We start from the raw sequence: 14443 nt of genomic DNA, 5'->3' as shown, positions 1-14443 counted from the left end.
CACAGAAGACACTCATATCACAGGATCAAGTATTGCTAGCGAAAACTGCATCAACTTTGGTACATGACGGGCAAGGGTAAGTCTGAAGGACTATAATATCATCGCTCAACAAGCATTGCCATTAAGAACTGCATGAACGTTGCTATCTTGACGGCACACAACAGTTGCCTCCAGATGCAGTGCTTCTTGTTCGTCGAGCTTGTTGTCCTGGGAGAGTTCAGACGTAGCAAATATGATTCAGTTAGCGCAAGTCCATGTATGTGCCATATATTCATACTTAAAAAATTAATCATGAGCTGTTCAAATAAATATACATAAACAACCACCATCTGACTGTGTGCTGCACACACTACAAGGAAGGATAAATAGAGAAGATATGGCATTAATTGCAAAAGGCAACCTAAAGTATGTTTCTATGTTGGAAATGGCAGACAAGCCAACTATTTTGTGGATAATCCTAACTTAGCAATAATGAACAAATTATACAAATATTATTTATCTTGTACAGGAAAATAACTCTAGTGCATTCTAGAGATTCGTAACAACCCGCGGAATTAAGCAATACAGTTATTTACATAATTGTCCTAATAGAAATCTATCCTTTATAAAACTTGCCATTTTCAAATAGCTTATCGTATGTACAAATAAGAAAAGAGCATATCTTATGATAAAATCATGTGTTGAACCCTCAAAGCTGCTGGACATTTTAATCACTCAAAAACTGGTCATGAGTTCGACAAGAACAATATTAGCAGAGCCACTCCCTAATACAAACAAGTGAACCATGTACCAAGTATAATAATAAACACGTAACATGTCTATTCTTGACATTGTGAAGCATAAACAAGTCTATACGCTGCAAAATAGTCATTTCTACACTTACCATAACATCATCACTATAGTACTTTTTTTTACTGAAAAGAGCTCAATAGTGTTTGTTTGGGTACTCCACTAGGTCGTGTTATATGAGAAATATCTTGCAACATTATTTGCAAACACACTTGGCTTGGAAAAAAATTTGATCGGGTAACCACACAGAATGAATGCTTGAACAGCAAATTACAGGTTTCAACGACTATCTAAAAGCATAAGTAGCAACGGCAAACAAGAAAGGGATTTTTATGACTATCATGCGGATGCAAATTAGTGATGGCATGCACTATATTATAAATTGTTATAACAAGGAAACTACAACACCGTGGGAAATATAAGTGAACAAGATGAGAGAGAGGCCCATGTCATGGAAGAAGAATTAATCCTAAATCACGAACATGCATACTTGCTTTAGTGATAGCAGAGACTTCAATCAAATTGCAAGATCTCTCGCCGGTGGCAGTGCGTGCGCCTGCCGCCTCCATGGCCAGTCGCCACAAGGTCGTCTAGATGCATTCGCGGCCGAGCGATGGATCCTAGACCAAGCAATGTGCCGATGGACGAGATTCCTGCAACCTGTGGTCTACGAGTGTCTCTGCTCTACGACTACGAAATGAAATAGCTGTCTTTATAGAAGTCTCTTCTGCTGTGTTGGTTGTAACTAGCTATCTTCTGGATGCCGGTGTGTGAGTGCAAGCTCAAGAACTGAGCTATTAGTGTAAATTTGATCTATACCATTAAATATATATAAAATAACTTTGCAAAAACCTTGATGTCAAATACTAACTGGTGAACTTCACAACTGATGTGATCTTGAGCAGAATAGAGTTTTGTTGTGGATAAAACCACTTCACTCTTTTAGGTTTTCACCCACCTTGGACATAATAAGTAACTCCGAAATGGGTGACTGGTTATTTCAAAAACGAACAAAAAAACTATGCATATAAGACCGAACGTGTCAACTAAATTCCCCAGAGCTCAGATACACATCTGAACGAGCTCCGGTTGGTGCTAAAAATCCACACTCCAGCAAAAGCCAAGGCCGCCAGATGCTATACAATGTAATTCTTTTTTGTAACCAATACAATGCCAAATTGGACTGTGCTACATCATTCACCAGGTTACTTACTGGACCTGATTGGCCAAAGTTACCAAAATGCATCATTCACATGTAAGCAAGTATGACATGAACAAGTACAAGAAAATAATGTAGAGATACAGCATAAATCAACTAGCTAATAAAATTGAGATGGAACCATGAAGGACAAATGTACTAGCTAATACTCCCATCTCAATTTGTTTGTTTACCAGAAGAATTAATCACCGTGGTGACGCCTTGTATGTTTGCACCACGTCACACAGGTTGGTTGGGAAGGAGCCGAGGAGCCCACCTCCGGCTTGCAGCCGATGAGGTGGAGGAGGATGCGAGATGATCCTAGGTACTGAGATTGACAGGAAACGACTAACCAGCCGCTGCCGGAGCCTGAGATCGGGAGGCAACGATGAGCATACTGCGACGCGGATCTTAATACTCCACGAGATCAGATCTGCTCGGCCTCAAACAGAGCCGCCGGCGACACAACTGGCAAGAGCCATCGGAAAGGTGGAACATCACCTCCGCCCCGCGTACTTGGCTAACTTGGTTGAGGGATCTGGCCGCCACCGCCGCGCTTGGGGGCCAGGGAAGGGGGTTAGGTCGCTGCAACTGCGTATGGGCTGGGTTTCAACGACGAGGACATATGAAACAAATTACTTACAGCGGGGGAGCTTTTTGCAAATTGTGCGTGCAGATCGCTTCCTCAGAATCTGGGCCATGAATCTCCAATCCGATGGCCCAGATGCGTTTTTTCTATTTTTGCATCACAAGCTGTTCTTCTATTCTAGTCGCTCCCGTAACATGATGTAATAAAACTTATGGTTGACACTGTAGATAAAAATTATATGCAATTACTATTGTTGGTATTAGAACCATCTTGATCTTCGGTAAATGTTAGAGTTAGGCCAAATTATCTGTATTTATTTATTTTGTAGAGTATTTTATTTGGTCTTTGCAATAAATGCTCTAATTTTGGAAATCAGATGAATAAGTTTCGCATAACCTATGTGTTCATACAATTGTACACATATATATATATTAGGAAATGTGCGGATAATGAATAGATTTGAGAAGTTCTATTAGGTACACGAGTAAGTAAAATCTTTTTTAGAATAACTTTGTCATGTATAAAATGAAAATTCTACCACGTGTTTGTGTAGCTTGGATCTTAGTAAACCTGTTCGTATAACTTGGCCCCCAAAAGTTATACTTTTTGTTTGAAGCATTGTTTTATTCCCCTCACTTATTTGACTAGTGTATTTATCTTGTTATCTTCTTAAATGAATATTTTTATTAGATAAATTTTACTGTAACTTAACACAAGTATGTACTTGTAAATCATCATTATACTATTTATGATAAGCATTTGTCTAATATTATATAGTTTTTGACTGAAGCACAATCGGAGCCAATGCGGGTATCAGACCCCGCTAATTGCTTTCCTGACCAGAAAAGGTGTCGTGTGCATTTTGAATGTGACATGATGCAAATTTTCTCATTAAAATTGGCTAACGTTCCTATGAACGCAAGTTCGGTACAATTGTATGGATATATAGCAGCACGGGATTATTTGGATTCATCGCTTAATTATATTGTCAATCGTAGCAGGGACAATCCCCTTATGGTGAGACAGGTGCGCATCTTTATCTAGATGCAGTTATTTTAAATACATTTCATTTGGCAGTGTAAGCTTAATTCTGTCACATGGATCTGAGCACAAGAAATATCGTAGCCCTTGAACAACAAATTCCTTTTTGCGTCATTGTTGCAATAAGTGAAATGTTATCTTCACAGAACATTTGAGGTGTTGGTAATGACGGCCTCACTTTAAATGAAATGTTATTTTATCAGTATGAATTATTGCATAGAAATACATGTGTCTTGGACGAGTTTATTGTTGGTTATCTTCGCATGATTTATCTAACATTAAGTTTTATGTGCAACCAACTTATGTTTGTAGGCGAGTTTAGAATCTGTGTTATCATTTGTTTGTGATTCTTTGTCAATTGGTTAGAAAGAGGAGTAATTTTGATGATGAGCTACTATCAACTAATAATAGTTTTGCAGGGTTCTCTCATTGAGATGACTGGCCCTAAGAGGGGCATCACAATGACCAGCCCTCTTCTAGTTGAGTATGACATAAGGATCAAGAAAGGGGAGCAAGAAGACTATGATCTACAATTAATTGATGGTGCAACAGACATCTGCGAAGTAACCACACCTTCTCATCCATTCACGAGTCGGATTAATGGCGATTGTGGTGCGGTTGACATCACTTTAGCACTCGTTGTCAATGCAGTGGAGGCCACAATAGATGTTATCGTATCAGAAGTGCAGAGTGGATTCAATTTATCTCTCGGTTCGTATGTGGGTCATATCAGGGAATCGAGCTCCTGTGTGATATTATTGGTGAGTCATGTGTCATAACAAGAAGATATGTGATTGCCGTAGAGATGGATAGTTGGATGCATTTGAAGCTCAAGGTAGGCCAGGAAGGTTCTAAATACGATGAACGTCATTGTCGCTTCAAAGCAAACCTCCATGGATTTGCGCATCGACAAATACCGCTTGAGCATGCCTCTATCTCGCTAAAGGTGACTTGGTCGGCTATGCCATGAAGTTGTCTTGTTTCAAATTCGAAATTTTGTTTCATTATTTGATCTTGAGTACATATCTACTTGGCACTGGATGGATGTCTACTTACTATCTCTACTTGCATATGCATCATCGATGTAGCTGTTTTGGCAATGTCCGATTACTAAGGCAATTTGGCGTTGGGTAGGACGCTGGGCAGGTTGTGAAACTCTGAATCCACGATCTTGGGCCACTGTGTGCAGTGCAACAAGTCTATGGGATGGGATCATCACATCGACGCTGGTTGCCGCCCATCCTGACTGTATGGGAGATTTGGTTGGAGAGTAACTGAAGACTGTTTTAGGGGAAGATCAACAGCGTAAACGATGTCATCGCCTCCATCAGAAGATCATTAGAGTCTTGGCGTTTAGCCGGAGCTAAATGCTTGCAGCACCCCCTTGGGGATCCACCCTGAGAGTATCCACCTAGGTGGGTTCTTGTTTTTCTTTCTCTATTCTTTCTCTTCTTACTCAATGCCTTGTGCATCCGAGCATGTATATATTGCTATCCATCTATCAATATCAAAGCCAGTGTCTTGCTGGATCTTTCAAAAGAAAATTGTGCTGAAACTGAGTATTGTTATGTGTCTTCCCTGTTTTGTTTCGGTGAGAAGCAGATAATGTTTTGTTTATGTGCTCTAAGCATGGCTAAAAATGCGACCTATGCAAAAACAGACAAATTTATGGACTTTGAAGATGAATGGTATCATGCGTTGAAAAGCTTTAAATTTCTTTTTTTTCAAAGCCCTCATTTCGGCGTAGTTCACTCTGAAAATTAAACACATGTACATTATGGCCCAGTTCTTTTCGCACAGGATTTTGCAGAATCAAGATTCTGGAAAATTCTCCTAGAATCTACTTCCCCCAGAATCTAACACCGAGTTCTTTTCTGAGATTGTAGTTTGAGATTCTAAAAGAGTTGTGTGCTGAAATGTCTGTATCACCCTTCGAGAGAAATCATTTGATGAATTGTTAACACTTTGTTGTTTCAAACAGGATCTACCATTACCATTTAAGGTTCTCATGTTAGCATTTAACAACATCATTCATCAATCTAACAACATCATTCATGCAGTAGCAAATATTTACAGTACCTATAGCACCAGTAGACAGTAGCATTGACAGGGAAAAAAATGTAAGTGCATCTAGTGCCACCCCTAGTTGGTTTTGGAGTATTGACGACAAACCTAGTTGAGGGACTAATGTGTTTGTGAGAATTGCAGGATAACACAGGTAGAAGTCCCTCATTGATTCGGTTTTCCCACCAGAGATGACCCCTAAAAATGTATGAAGACATTGATGTCAAAGGTGGTATATGAAAATATTCACATTGAAGACTATGACAAGAGAAGACACCGCATGAAGCCTATGGAGCTCGAAGACTTAGATCCTTCGTAGTTCTTTTTCTTCTGTGTTGAGTCATAGGAACCACCGTACTGTTAAGTGGGGTCCAAGAGAACCAGTCAGAATGACTGAAGTGATGCTTAAACAAAAACCTATGTCTTCGAGTGAAGACTATGAGAGCAAATCTTGTCCAGAGTCGGACAAGTCAGCTTTGCTTGTAGCCCAAGTAAAGTTGTCGTGTGAGTTTGAAATCTGACCGTTGGAACACGTGTCAGTTCCTTAGTGACCCAGGGTCATTTCGGACAAATCAGGTCGGGTTGCCTAGTGGCTATAAATAGCCCACCCCCTACAACCATAAATGGTTGGCTGCTCAGATTCAGAGTACGGCTTTTGTCGTTTGAGAGCAACCCACCTCGAAGCCTTTGAGAGAGAATTCCTTGCGAGGATAAAGCCCTAACCACCCAGAGCCAAAGAGAATTAGGCATCACTTAAGTCTTCTTGTCTGAGTGATCTGAAGACTTATTACACTTGAGGACTGTGCATCCTCCAGCCGGTTAGGCGTCGCGTTCTGAGCATCCAAGAGACATTGTGAATTGCCAGTGAACGAAGTCTGTGAAGGTTTGGGAGTCTACCTTGAAGACTTACCAGAGTGATTGGGCGAGGTCTGTGTGACCTTAGCTCAAGGGGAATACGGTGAGGACTGGGTGTCCTGAGCTGCGTGTTCAGGACTGGGTGTCCGGGACTGTATGTCCTTTGGTTTAAATACCTAGCCGCCCTAACCAGACGTACAGTTGTCACAGCAACTGGAACTGGTCCAACAAATCATTGTCTTCAACGAGTCACTGGTTTCATCCTTCCCTTTTCTTTACTTACTGTTACTCTGTGTGAAGTCATTGTATGTTTGCACTATCTTTTGTCTTCACTGAGTGACTGTGTGATCTGTTTGGCTTCTTAATATCTTCCTGCCTGATCCTTACTACCTAGCTGCTATTAGTCATTGTGCTTTCACTTCATTGAATACATGACTATGGTTTACCTAGTGTAGTCTAACTTCCGCTGCATGGTAATAGGTTTATTTCTATCGTTTGTCTTCGAAACTTCCATGTTTTGAAGACTTTCATAAAAATCGCCTGTTCACCCCCCCTCTAGTCGATATAACGCACTTTCAAAAATCTATCTAGCAACATCCATTTATCAAATTGATACATCCATTCATCCATCTTTGCAACAAATTTGTCAATCTATCCAATTTAGCTAAAAGAAGAAGAACAGAGAGTTCAGAGAGATAGGATGGCATATGGTGGCTGCATGGGAGACAGCCGGCAGTTTTTGCCTCGAAGCAAAGGAGTGGTCGCCGTCCAGCTGCAGATGGGCACTTCGGCTGTGGCTGCGGGACAGAGGCGCCGTGGGCAGCCGGTGCAGAGGGGCGCGACGGCGCCTTCCTGTTGTCCCTGCTACGGCAGAGGGCAGAGGGCCGCGGAGGACGGCTGGGTTGCGGCGGGAGTGGGTACCGGCGGCGGCGAGGACCAATCCAGCGGCGGCGAGTACCGGGACGGCGGCAGCGAGGTCAGGGGCGGCGAGGCGGGGCCGGCGGCGGTGCTGGAACCCTAGCAAGTGGCCCTGCTTGAGGTAAGCGAGGAGGTAAGCGATGCGAACAAGCATCGATAGGGGCTCGTTCTCTGTGTATCGACCATGGCTGGCTCGGTGGCAGTTTGGCCGTAATAACCAGCTGCAATAGGGTTACTCTATTAAACCCAAACGTTTTCTTTGGTGGGACTTGCCAGAATCCTGAGATTGTGGAGAAACCAAGTATTTTGAGATTTTGGGATTACACTAGGATTCTGGAGAATCCGGTTGAGATTTTGGAAGTTCAATCGAGTTCTTTTCGCTCGGGATTTTCGAGACCAAGATTCTCCATAATCTGCTCAAAAGAACTGGGCCATATATACCTCTATGTATATGTGTGTTTTTTTATATTTTTTTGAAACATAGAAATATGAATTTTGAAAAATGTGAGTGGAGGCCTCCAAAAGCAATTTTCGCAGTGTTGTGAACTTATGGTGATGCACGCACAAACCGTCACGTACGACGTCACTTCCACTTAATACTCCTTGGCCAAAATCAACCGCTTTGCATGCTCCTTGGCCAGAGATATGTACAACCCCAAAAGAAGCTTACCAGACCTTACGAGTTACCACCAGTGCCTACTACAAGCCCGAGCCATGGGCATGTACTTACACAGCCGGAACGTGCAACGCACCGGCACCACCAACATGGGGCACGCCGACGTCCGTCACCACCAGCGGCCAGACGCCAGCGAGCTGATCGTGGCGGTGGCGGCGCGCGGGACTTCGGCGTCGCCGGGCGCGTCGAAGAGCACGCTCTCGATGTCGTCCTCGAAGAAGCCCGCGTCGCCCGGCACCGGCAGGTCGTCCGAGCCCGACGGCGTTGGCCACCCTGCGCCGGCGGGGGCGGCGACGCGCGCGCGGCGGGGCGGGTACCTGGCCTCGAAGTCGGCGCGGTCCACGCAGAGCGCCTGCAGGACCTCGGCGATGGCGCGGTCCACGTGGTCGGCGTCGTCGCGGAGCGCCGGGGCGGGCGGCGGCTCGCGCTCGAACTCGAAGTGGTTCTCCGGCTCGTCCTTGGGCTCGATCTTGGGCGGCGGCAGTGGCGCCGGCGGGCATGGACGGGCCGCGGCCGGCTCCGGGTCCGGCTCGGGCTTGCAGGGGAGCGGCTGCGGGATGTCCACGTAGCAGTCGGCGTCGAAGTTGGTGACGGCGCCGGGGCCGCGGATTCGTATCGCGGCGAGGTCGTAGGCCCTGGCCGCCTCCTCCTGGGTATCTGGAGGGAAAATGCCAAAGCACAAGACACCTTTCAGAAAGCTGTGTTAGAGGATACAGGCACAAATCAGAGAAATGTAGTGCTAGTAGTACAGTAATGTAGGTATACTGCCAGTTCAGGGACACACCGAAAATTCCCAAGTAGGAGTACTGCGTGTCGGCAGAGTGACCGATCCTCGCCTCCCACCGGCCGTTCGCGTGATGCGTGCGGTGCCAATAAGTTGTTGACTTGTTGTCATAAGTGAGTAAGATCACTGGAAGTGCTTACTACTAACAATGCAGTCAAAATGCACGCTCTGTCCTGAAACTTCACCGCAAATGCAGCTGCTAATCTGACTGTCAGAGGATGCAGACACACACCTTGTAACTCCCCTGTACTTGGAGACGCCTCTTGTGAAGCCACTGCTGTTGCGCCTCAGCCTCGCCAGGTACTCCTCCCGTGTCATCCGCTGCATCCTCTCGCGCTCCTGCCTGTACGTGTCCACCTGCATTTATCACAGCCTTATTATCAAGTTCCACTCTGAATAAAATCAGTAATCGGAGAAGTAGTAACAGTAGCAGTAGCACTGAGACAGATAGTATCTCTGAACTTACTGGGAAGTTGAGGAGCCCGCAATCTGAACCCCAGCACTTGAGCGCCGCGAGATCATGGGTGCGAGCTGCTTCCTCCTCTGTCTTGTAACATCCTGCCAGGAAACACAGGATTAAGGATGATCTTAACCCATGTATACTTTTTTTTAAAGAGTACGCCAACAGCGTACCTTAGCTTTATAGAAGAGAGAACAAATATTTACAAGAGATTGTATGGTAGATCATCACAAACCGACGATCCCACCCGACCACTCCCTTATCCTAGGCGGACTACTCGCAAAAACATTGGACTCCTATCACTCCCGCTAACTTCCAGAGGTGTAGTTCTTGAAAGATTAGGTTCACCGTCGCGCGCTCATCACAGATAGCACCTGATTGAAACACCCTAGCATTCCTTTGCTTCCATAGCGTCCGGCAGATCAGCATGACAAACGCGTCGAAGCCCTTCTTATCCTCAAAGCTAGCCTGCTTGCGCGCATGCATCCACCATTGTTGTAGCAAATCGTGGTGCAAGGGGCTCAGGTTGGGATCAACTCCAGCTTTGGCAAAGCATTGGCGGAGAGTTTGGAAGTGGTGCCACAGTGCCTGATGCTTTTGAGCATTTGTTTTGGACGCGTTCATGGGGACAAAGATATAAAACGAGCTTTCCACTTTACCAAAGCGCTGCTGCTTTTCCTTTCCTTTTACTACTATCCCACTTTCCCCTCGAAGAAGGAAGAAGGTGGTTGCGGAATTCGAAATTCGAAAATTAGTCAGAGGAAGGCCACCGTGGGCAATGCAATCCGGCCTTTGGAAGCATGCAGAATAATTTGTGAATCATGGGCGTTGGAAAGTACGCGGGCTTTTCCAAGAAGCGAGGGGATCTTGAGCTCACCCAGATAAACTAAGGGCCTGTTTGGTTCCAAATAAGTCACCAACTTATAAGTCAAAAAGTGAAAAAAGTGACTTATTTTGCCAAACAGACCCGACTTATAAGTCACCCCAACTTATAAGTCATAAGTTGCTCCACCCCAACTTAAAACTTATAAGTCACCCCCTTTTGCGTGGGTCCCACCACCTGCATGATGTTGATTGGTGTGGAAAGATGTGTCAGGTGACTTATAAGTCAGGTGACAACCAAACAGGCATGACTTATAAGTCACTAGTTTTAAGTCACCTGACTTATAAGTCGGGTGACTTATTGAAACCAAACAGGCCCTAATGGAGGCGAGGCATGGATGCGTATCGCCGTTCGCCAATGTCGAGGCAGACGAATAGAAGATCGATTGCAAACAGAGTAGTTAGAGAAGAAGAATGTCAGCACATGAAAGATAAGAGAAGACTAGAGAGTGATCAAGGCTAAATCAGAGAAAACAGAGACAGTTTGTCTCACCCTGTTTGCCTCTCCTGCCCTGGGCCGTGCTCCGGCAATGCCTGTCCCACAGGTGCGCCTCGTACCTCCCTGAGATGCTGTGCCTGCATCAACGGACGAACACCCCTCGGAGATCAATCAAATAGGAGACCGACCACGGAGGACGGCGCGTCGGAGGCAAGCAGGAAGGGAAGAAAGAGCTCCAGGCTCACCTGGTCACGCCCTTGTAGACGGACGACCTCCTCGCCGGGACAACCACGGCGTCGCCGCTCCCGCTCCCACTCCCGCCCCAGCCCCTCTTCTTCTTCGTCGTCCCGTGCGTCCGCATGCGGGACGGCGCAATGCGGGAGCCCCAGGGCCAGGAGGGCGCCGAGGAGGAGGAGGCAGTGGAGAGCGGGGCGGCGCCACGCCAGGGCTGCTTCTTGGTCGCCGCCATGGTGACCATGGTCGCCGCTTTTGATCGTACCTTCGTTCCCTCGAACGGCTTGGGAGTTGGGACCAAGCAAGCAAGCGAGCGGCCGTGGGTTGCCACTAATGGGAAGGAGAACGGACGCCGAGCGGGTGAGCTCTGCCTATGCAGAAGCGGCAGTGGGGCACTGGCTCTGACCGGCAACCACACCACATGCTCCTTTGGGAAGGGACGGGCTTAACCGCGGTTGGGTCGGCCGTGGGGTGCTTTCACTAGTTTGGTAAAAGGAGGCAACCGGGTTAAGGGCTGACCGGACGAGGGAGGAGGGTTTTGGGGAACAGCGTGTGGTGGTGGGTGGTGGGTGCCGTGCCTGGCCCAAGGTGGGCCGTGCCGGCGTGCTCACGGGCCGGCCCGAAAAAAACAGACCATTTGGCCAGCTATAGATGTGGTGAGGTAATCGGGTGGGCCTTTTTACAGTCATGGTCTCGGGGTCATCGGGTGAAATTTGTGAGGTGTTTGGCAACAAAAATGGTAACGTAAATGGTAACGCAATCAGATCACGGTGTTTTAGGAGGTGTAACGAGTTATTTCTCAATCTGTTTGGTTGGCCTAGGTAACGTAATTGGATAATGTCGCTTCTCTTCTTCCCCAGCGCGTCTGTCTCCCCGACTCAAGACTGCCGCCGTCGCTCGCGAGCTATGCTCCTCCCTTTCAGCCGCTTGCTCCTCCCGTGCCGCCAGCTGCTGCGACCTCGCCGTCGGCCGCCGTCTGACCCAAAGCATGCGTGCCGCTAACTGCTTGGATCTCGTGCTGCGACGGACGCCGGCGAAGCATGCCGACGGCTGGCGAGCTGTGGTTCCCGCTGCTCTTTTTCTCGCGCGCTCTTTAAGCGGCTTGTGCGGCTGCGGGAACAGAAGACGGGGTCCCGATACAGCCGATTTGGGGCGTAATCAGTTTTGTATAGCAATGGGACCTGATTACACTGTATTTGATTACAGCCGTGGCGAAACAAACACGATTGGGCGGTAACTGATCCCATTGTAATCAGATTACGTTACAATCTCGGTAACCAAACACCTCCTTGGATGCATTTTTATGCAGGGTATATCCTTTTTCTAAAGGAAAAACTTTTGATCTATTTGTATTCAGTCATGACGATACAACAAACATCAGAAATAAAATTACATCTAGATCCGTGGCCCATCTAGCAACGACTACAAGCACTGAAGTAAGCCAATAGCGCGCCGCCGTGATCGTCCCTCCCTCACTGGAGCCAGACAAAACTTGTTGCAGTAGACAACCGAGAAGTCGTCGTGCTAAGGCCTCATGGGCCAGTGCAGCAGAACAGCAACCGTCCCCGATGAAGAGAAATGTACATCAGAAGAATTCAACCATAGAAATACATGAAGGTAGACGAACGAAGCCCGGTTTCGAACGTATCCACCAAAGACAACCACCGACCACATACGTCAGCCTCCACATGCCCTTCGATGATGCTAGACGCGCCAATGGGGCGAGGCCTAGGTGGGGAGAATCATATTTCATGTTCTGGGAGCCGCCCCATCTCGTCTTCCTGGGGAGGACACAAACCCTAACGAAAATCGAATAAACATCTCAAACGAAGCCCTCTCGCCGGAAAGGGCTGGAGTCCATTGTCGGTGTCAAAACCGGCCGATCTTGGGTAGGGGGTCTTGAACTATGCGTCTAAGGATCGAAGGTAACAGGAGGCAGGGGACACGATGTTTACCCAGATTTGGGCCCTCTTGATGGAGGTAAAACCTTACGTTCTGCTTGATTGACTTTGATGAGTATAGGGGTTACAAGAGTTGATCTACCTCGAGATCGTAATGGCTAAACCCTAGATGTCTAGCATGTATGATTATGGTTGCCTCTACGGACTAAACCCTCCGGTTTATATAGACACCGGAGGGACCTAGGGTTGTACATAGTCGGTTTACAGAGAAAGGAATCTTCATATCCGAACACTAAGCTTGCCTTCCACGCCAAGGAGAGTCCCATCTGGACACGGGGAGAAGTCTTCTATCTTGTATCTTCACGGCCCACCAGTCCGGCCCATGTCACATAGCCCGGACGCCCGGGGACCCCCTAATCCAGGACTCCCTCAGTAGCCCCTGAACCAGGCTTCAATGACGATGTGTCCGGCGCGCAGATTGTCTTTGGCATTGCAAGGCGGGTTACTCCTCCGAACACTTCAGAGTAGTAGACCAAAAGAACTATATTCGGCTCTGTATAATAGTTACAACCCTGAACCACAAGGGCAAAATACTTGAAAAAATAGGTCATGTTTTCTGACAGCTTTTCCGGCGAGGCGTTGTGTTTCGGCCTTATTATTATTTCGAACCATTTTTTAGCCTCCCACTTCGCGTTTCGAGACGCAATTTTTATTGACACGTCCTGTCGAAGCAGAGATCGTGTCCCCTTATTGCGGAATTCTCATCAATACAGTTTTGGGTAACCCAACCATGTCGTTTACACGAAGCCTTGGGGATAGGCGAGCTTTAAGGCTCGTGGGGGGACGCTCGACATTCACTCCCTTTATAAGAAGATAAGAATCCACCTTTTTACCCCACGCCTTCCACCTCCTCAGCCCATCCGTCCTCAAGCTCCAGCGCCCAAGTTCCAAGCTCTCCCCTCGCCGCCAAGTACTTCGATCATGTCCGGATCCGGCTCGCAAGGAAAGTGGATGGCCTCCTCCATGACAGAGAAGGACATCAAAGAGCTTCGGGAAGCGAGGTATCTGACAGCGGAGACTAGGCATAGACTTCCCGCCAAAGAGCAAGTTATCCCCACTCCTAAACCTGATGAGAGGGTCGTATTCCTCCCTCACTTTCTCTGCGGACTAGGGTTTCCCCTATACCCCTTTGTCTGAGGCCTCATGTTTTGTTATGGGCTAGACTTTCATGATCTGGCCCTGAATTCTTTTCTCCACATCTCGGCGTTTATCGTCATGTGCGAGGCATTCCTCCGCGTCCCTCCACATTTCGGCTTATGGCTCAAAATTTTCAATGTGAAGCCGAAGGTGGTCGACAGGCGACACGCAGACTGCGGCAGCGCCATGATAAGCAAACTTCCCAAAGTTATCTGGCCAAAAGGGGCCTTTGTGGATACTATCTAGATATGGCAGCATGAGTGGTTTTACATTACCGAACCCCGCGGCACCAAATGGGCAGCCACCCCTGCGTTCAGATCCGGACCCCCGCTACGGCTTGCATCTTGGACCAACAAGGGTCTGGATTGGGGATCATCTGACGAGGTGTTGACACTGAAGAAGCGCATTAAGAATAT

General features: G+C 47.1%; 1 protein-coding gene and 1 pseudogene across 1 annotated transcript; one reads left to right on the top strand and one right to left on the bottom strand.

Moving 5' to 3' along the window:
- The first annotated feature begins 4051 nt into the window (after positions 1-4051).
- On the top strand, positions 4052-4587 carry LOC125546977 (uncharacterized; annotated as a pseudogene).
- A 3562-nt stretch (positions 4588-8149) lies between these two features.
- Positions 8150-11173, bottom strand: LOC125546976 (uncharacterized). The gene is made up of 7 exons (XM_048711046.2): positions 10941-11173; positions 10750-10832; positions 10252-10260; positions 9381-9472; positions 9143-9271; positions 8915-9014; positions 8150-8787 (listed from the first exon to the last, which is right to left on the bottom strand). The coding sequence occupies exons 1-7, from the start codon at positions 11171-11173 to the stop codon at positions 8240-8242; spliced, it is 1194 nt and encodes a 397-aa protein (XP_048567003.1). The 3' UTR covers positions 8150-8239.
- Positions 11174-14443: the final 3270 nt, after the last annotated feature.

This window comes from Triticum urartu, chromosome 3A (genome assembly GCF_056163025.1).
Source record: "Triticum urartu cultivar PI428250 chromosome 3A, HENAU_Tu73, whole genome shotgun sequence".
In the NCBI taxonomy this organism is placed as follows: Eukaryota; Viridiplantae; Streptophyta; class Magnoliopsida; order Poales; family Poaceae; genus Triticum; species Triticum urartu.
This window is presented reverse-complemented; position numbering and strand designations above follow the sequence as displayed.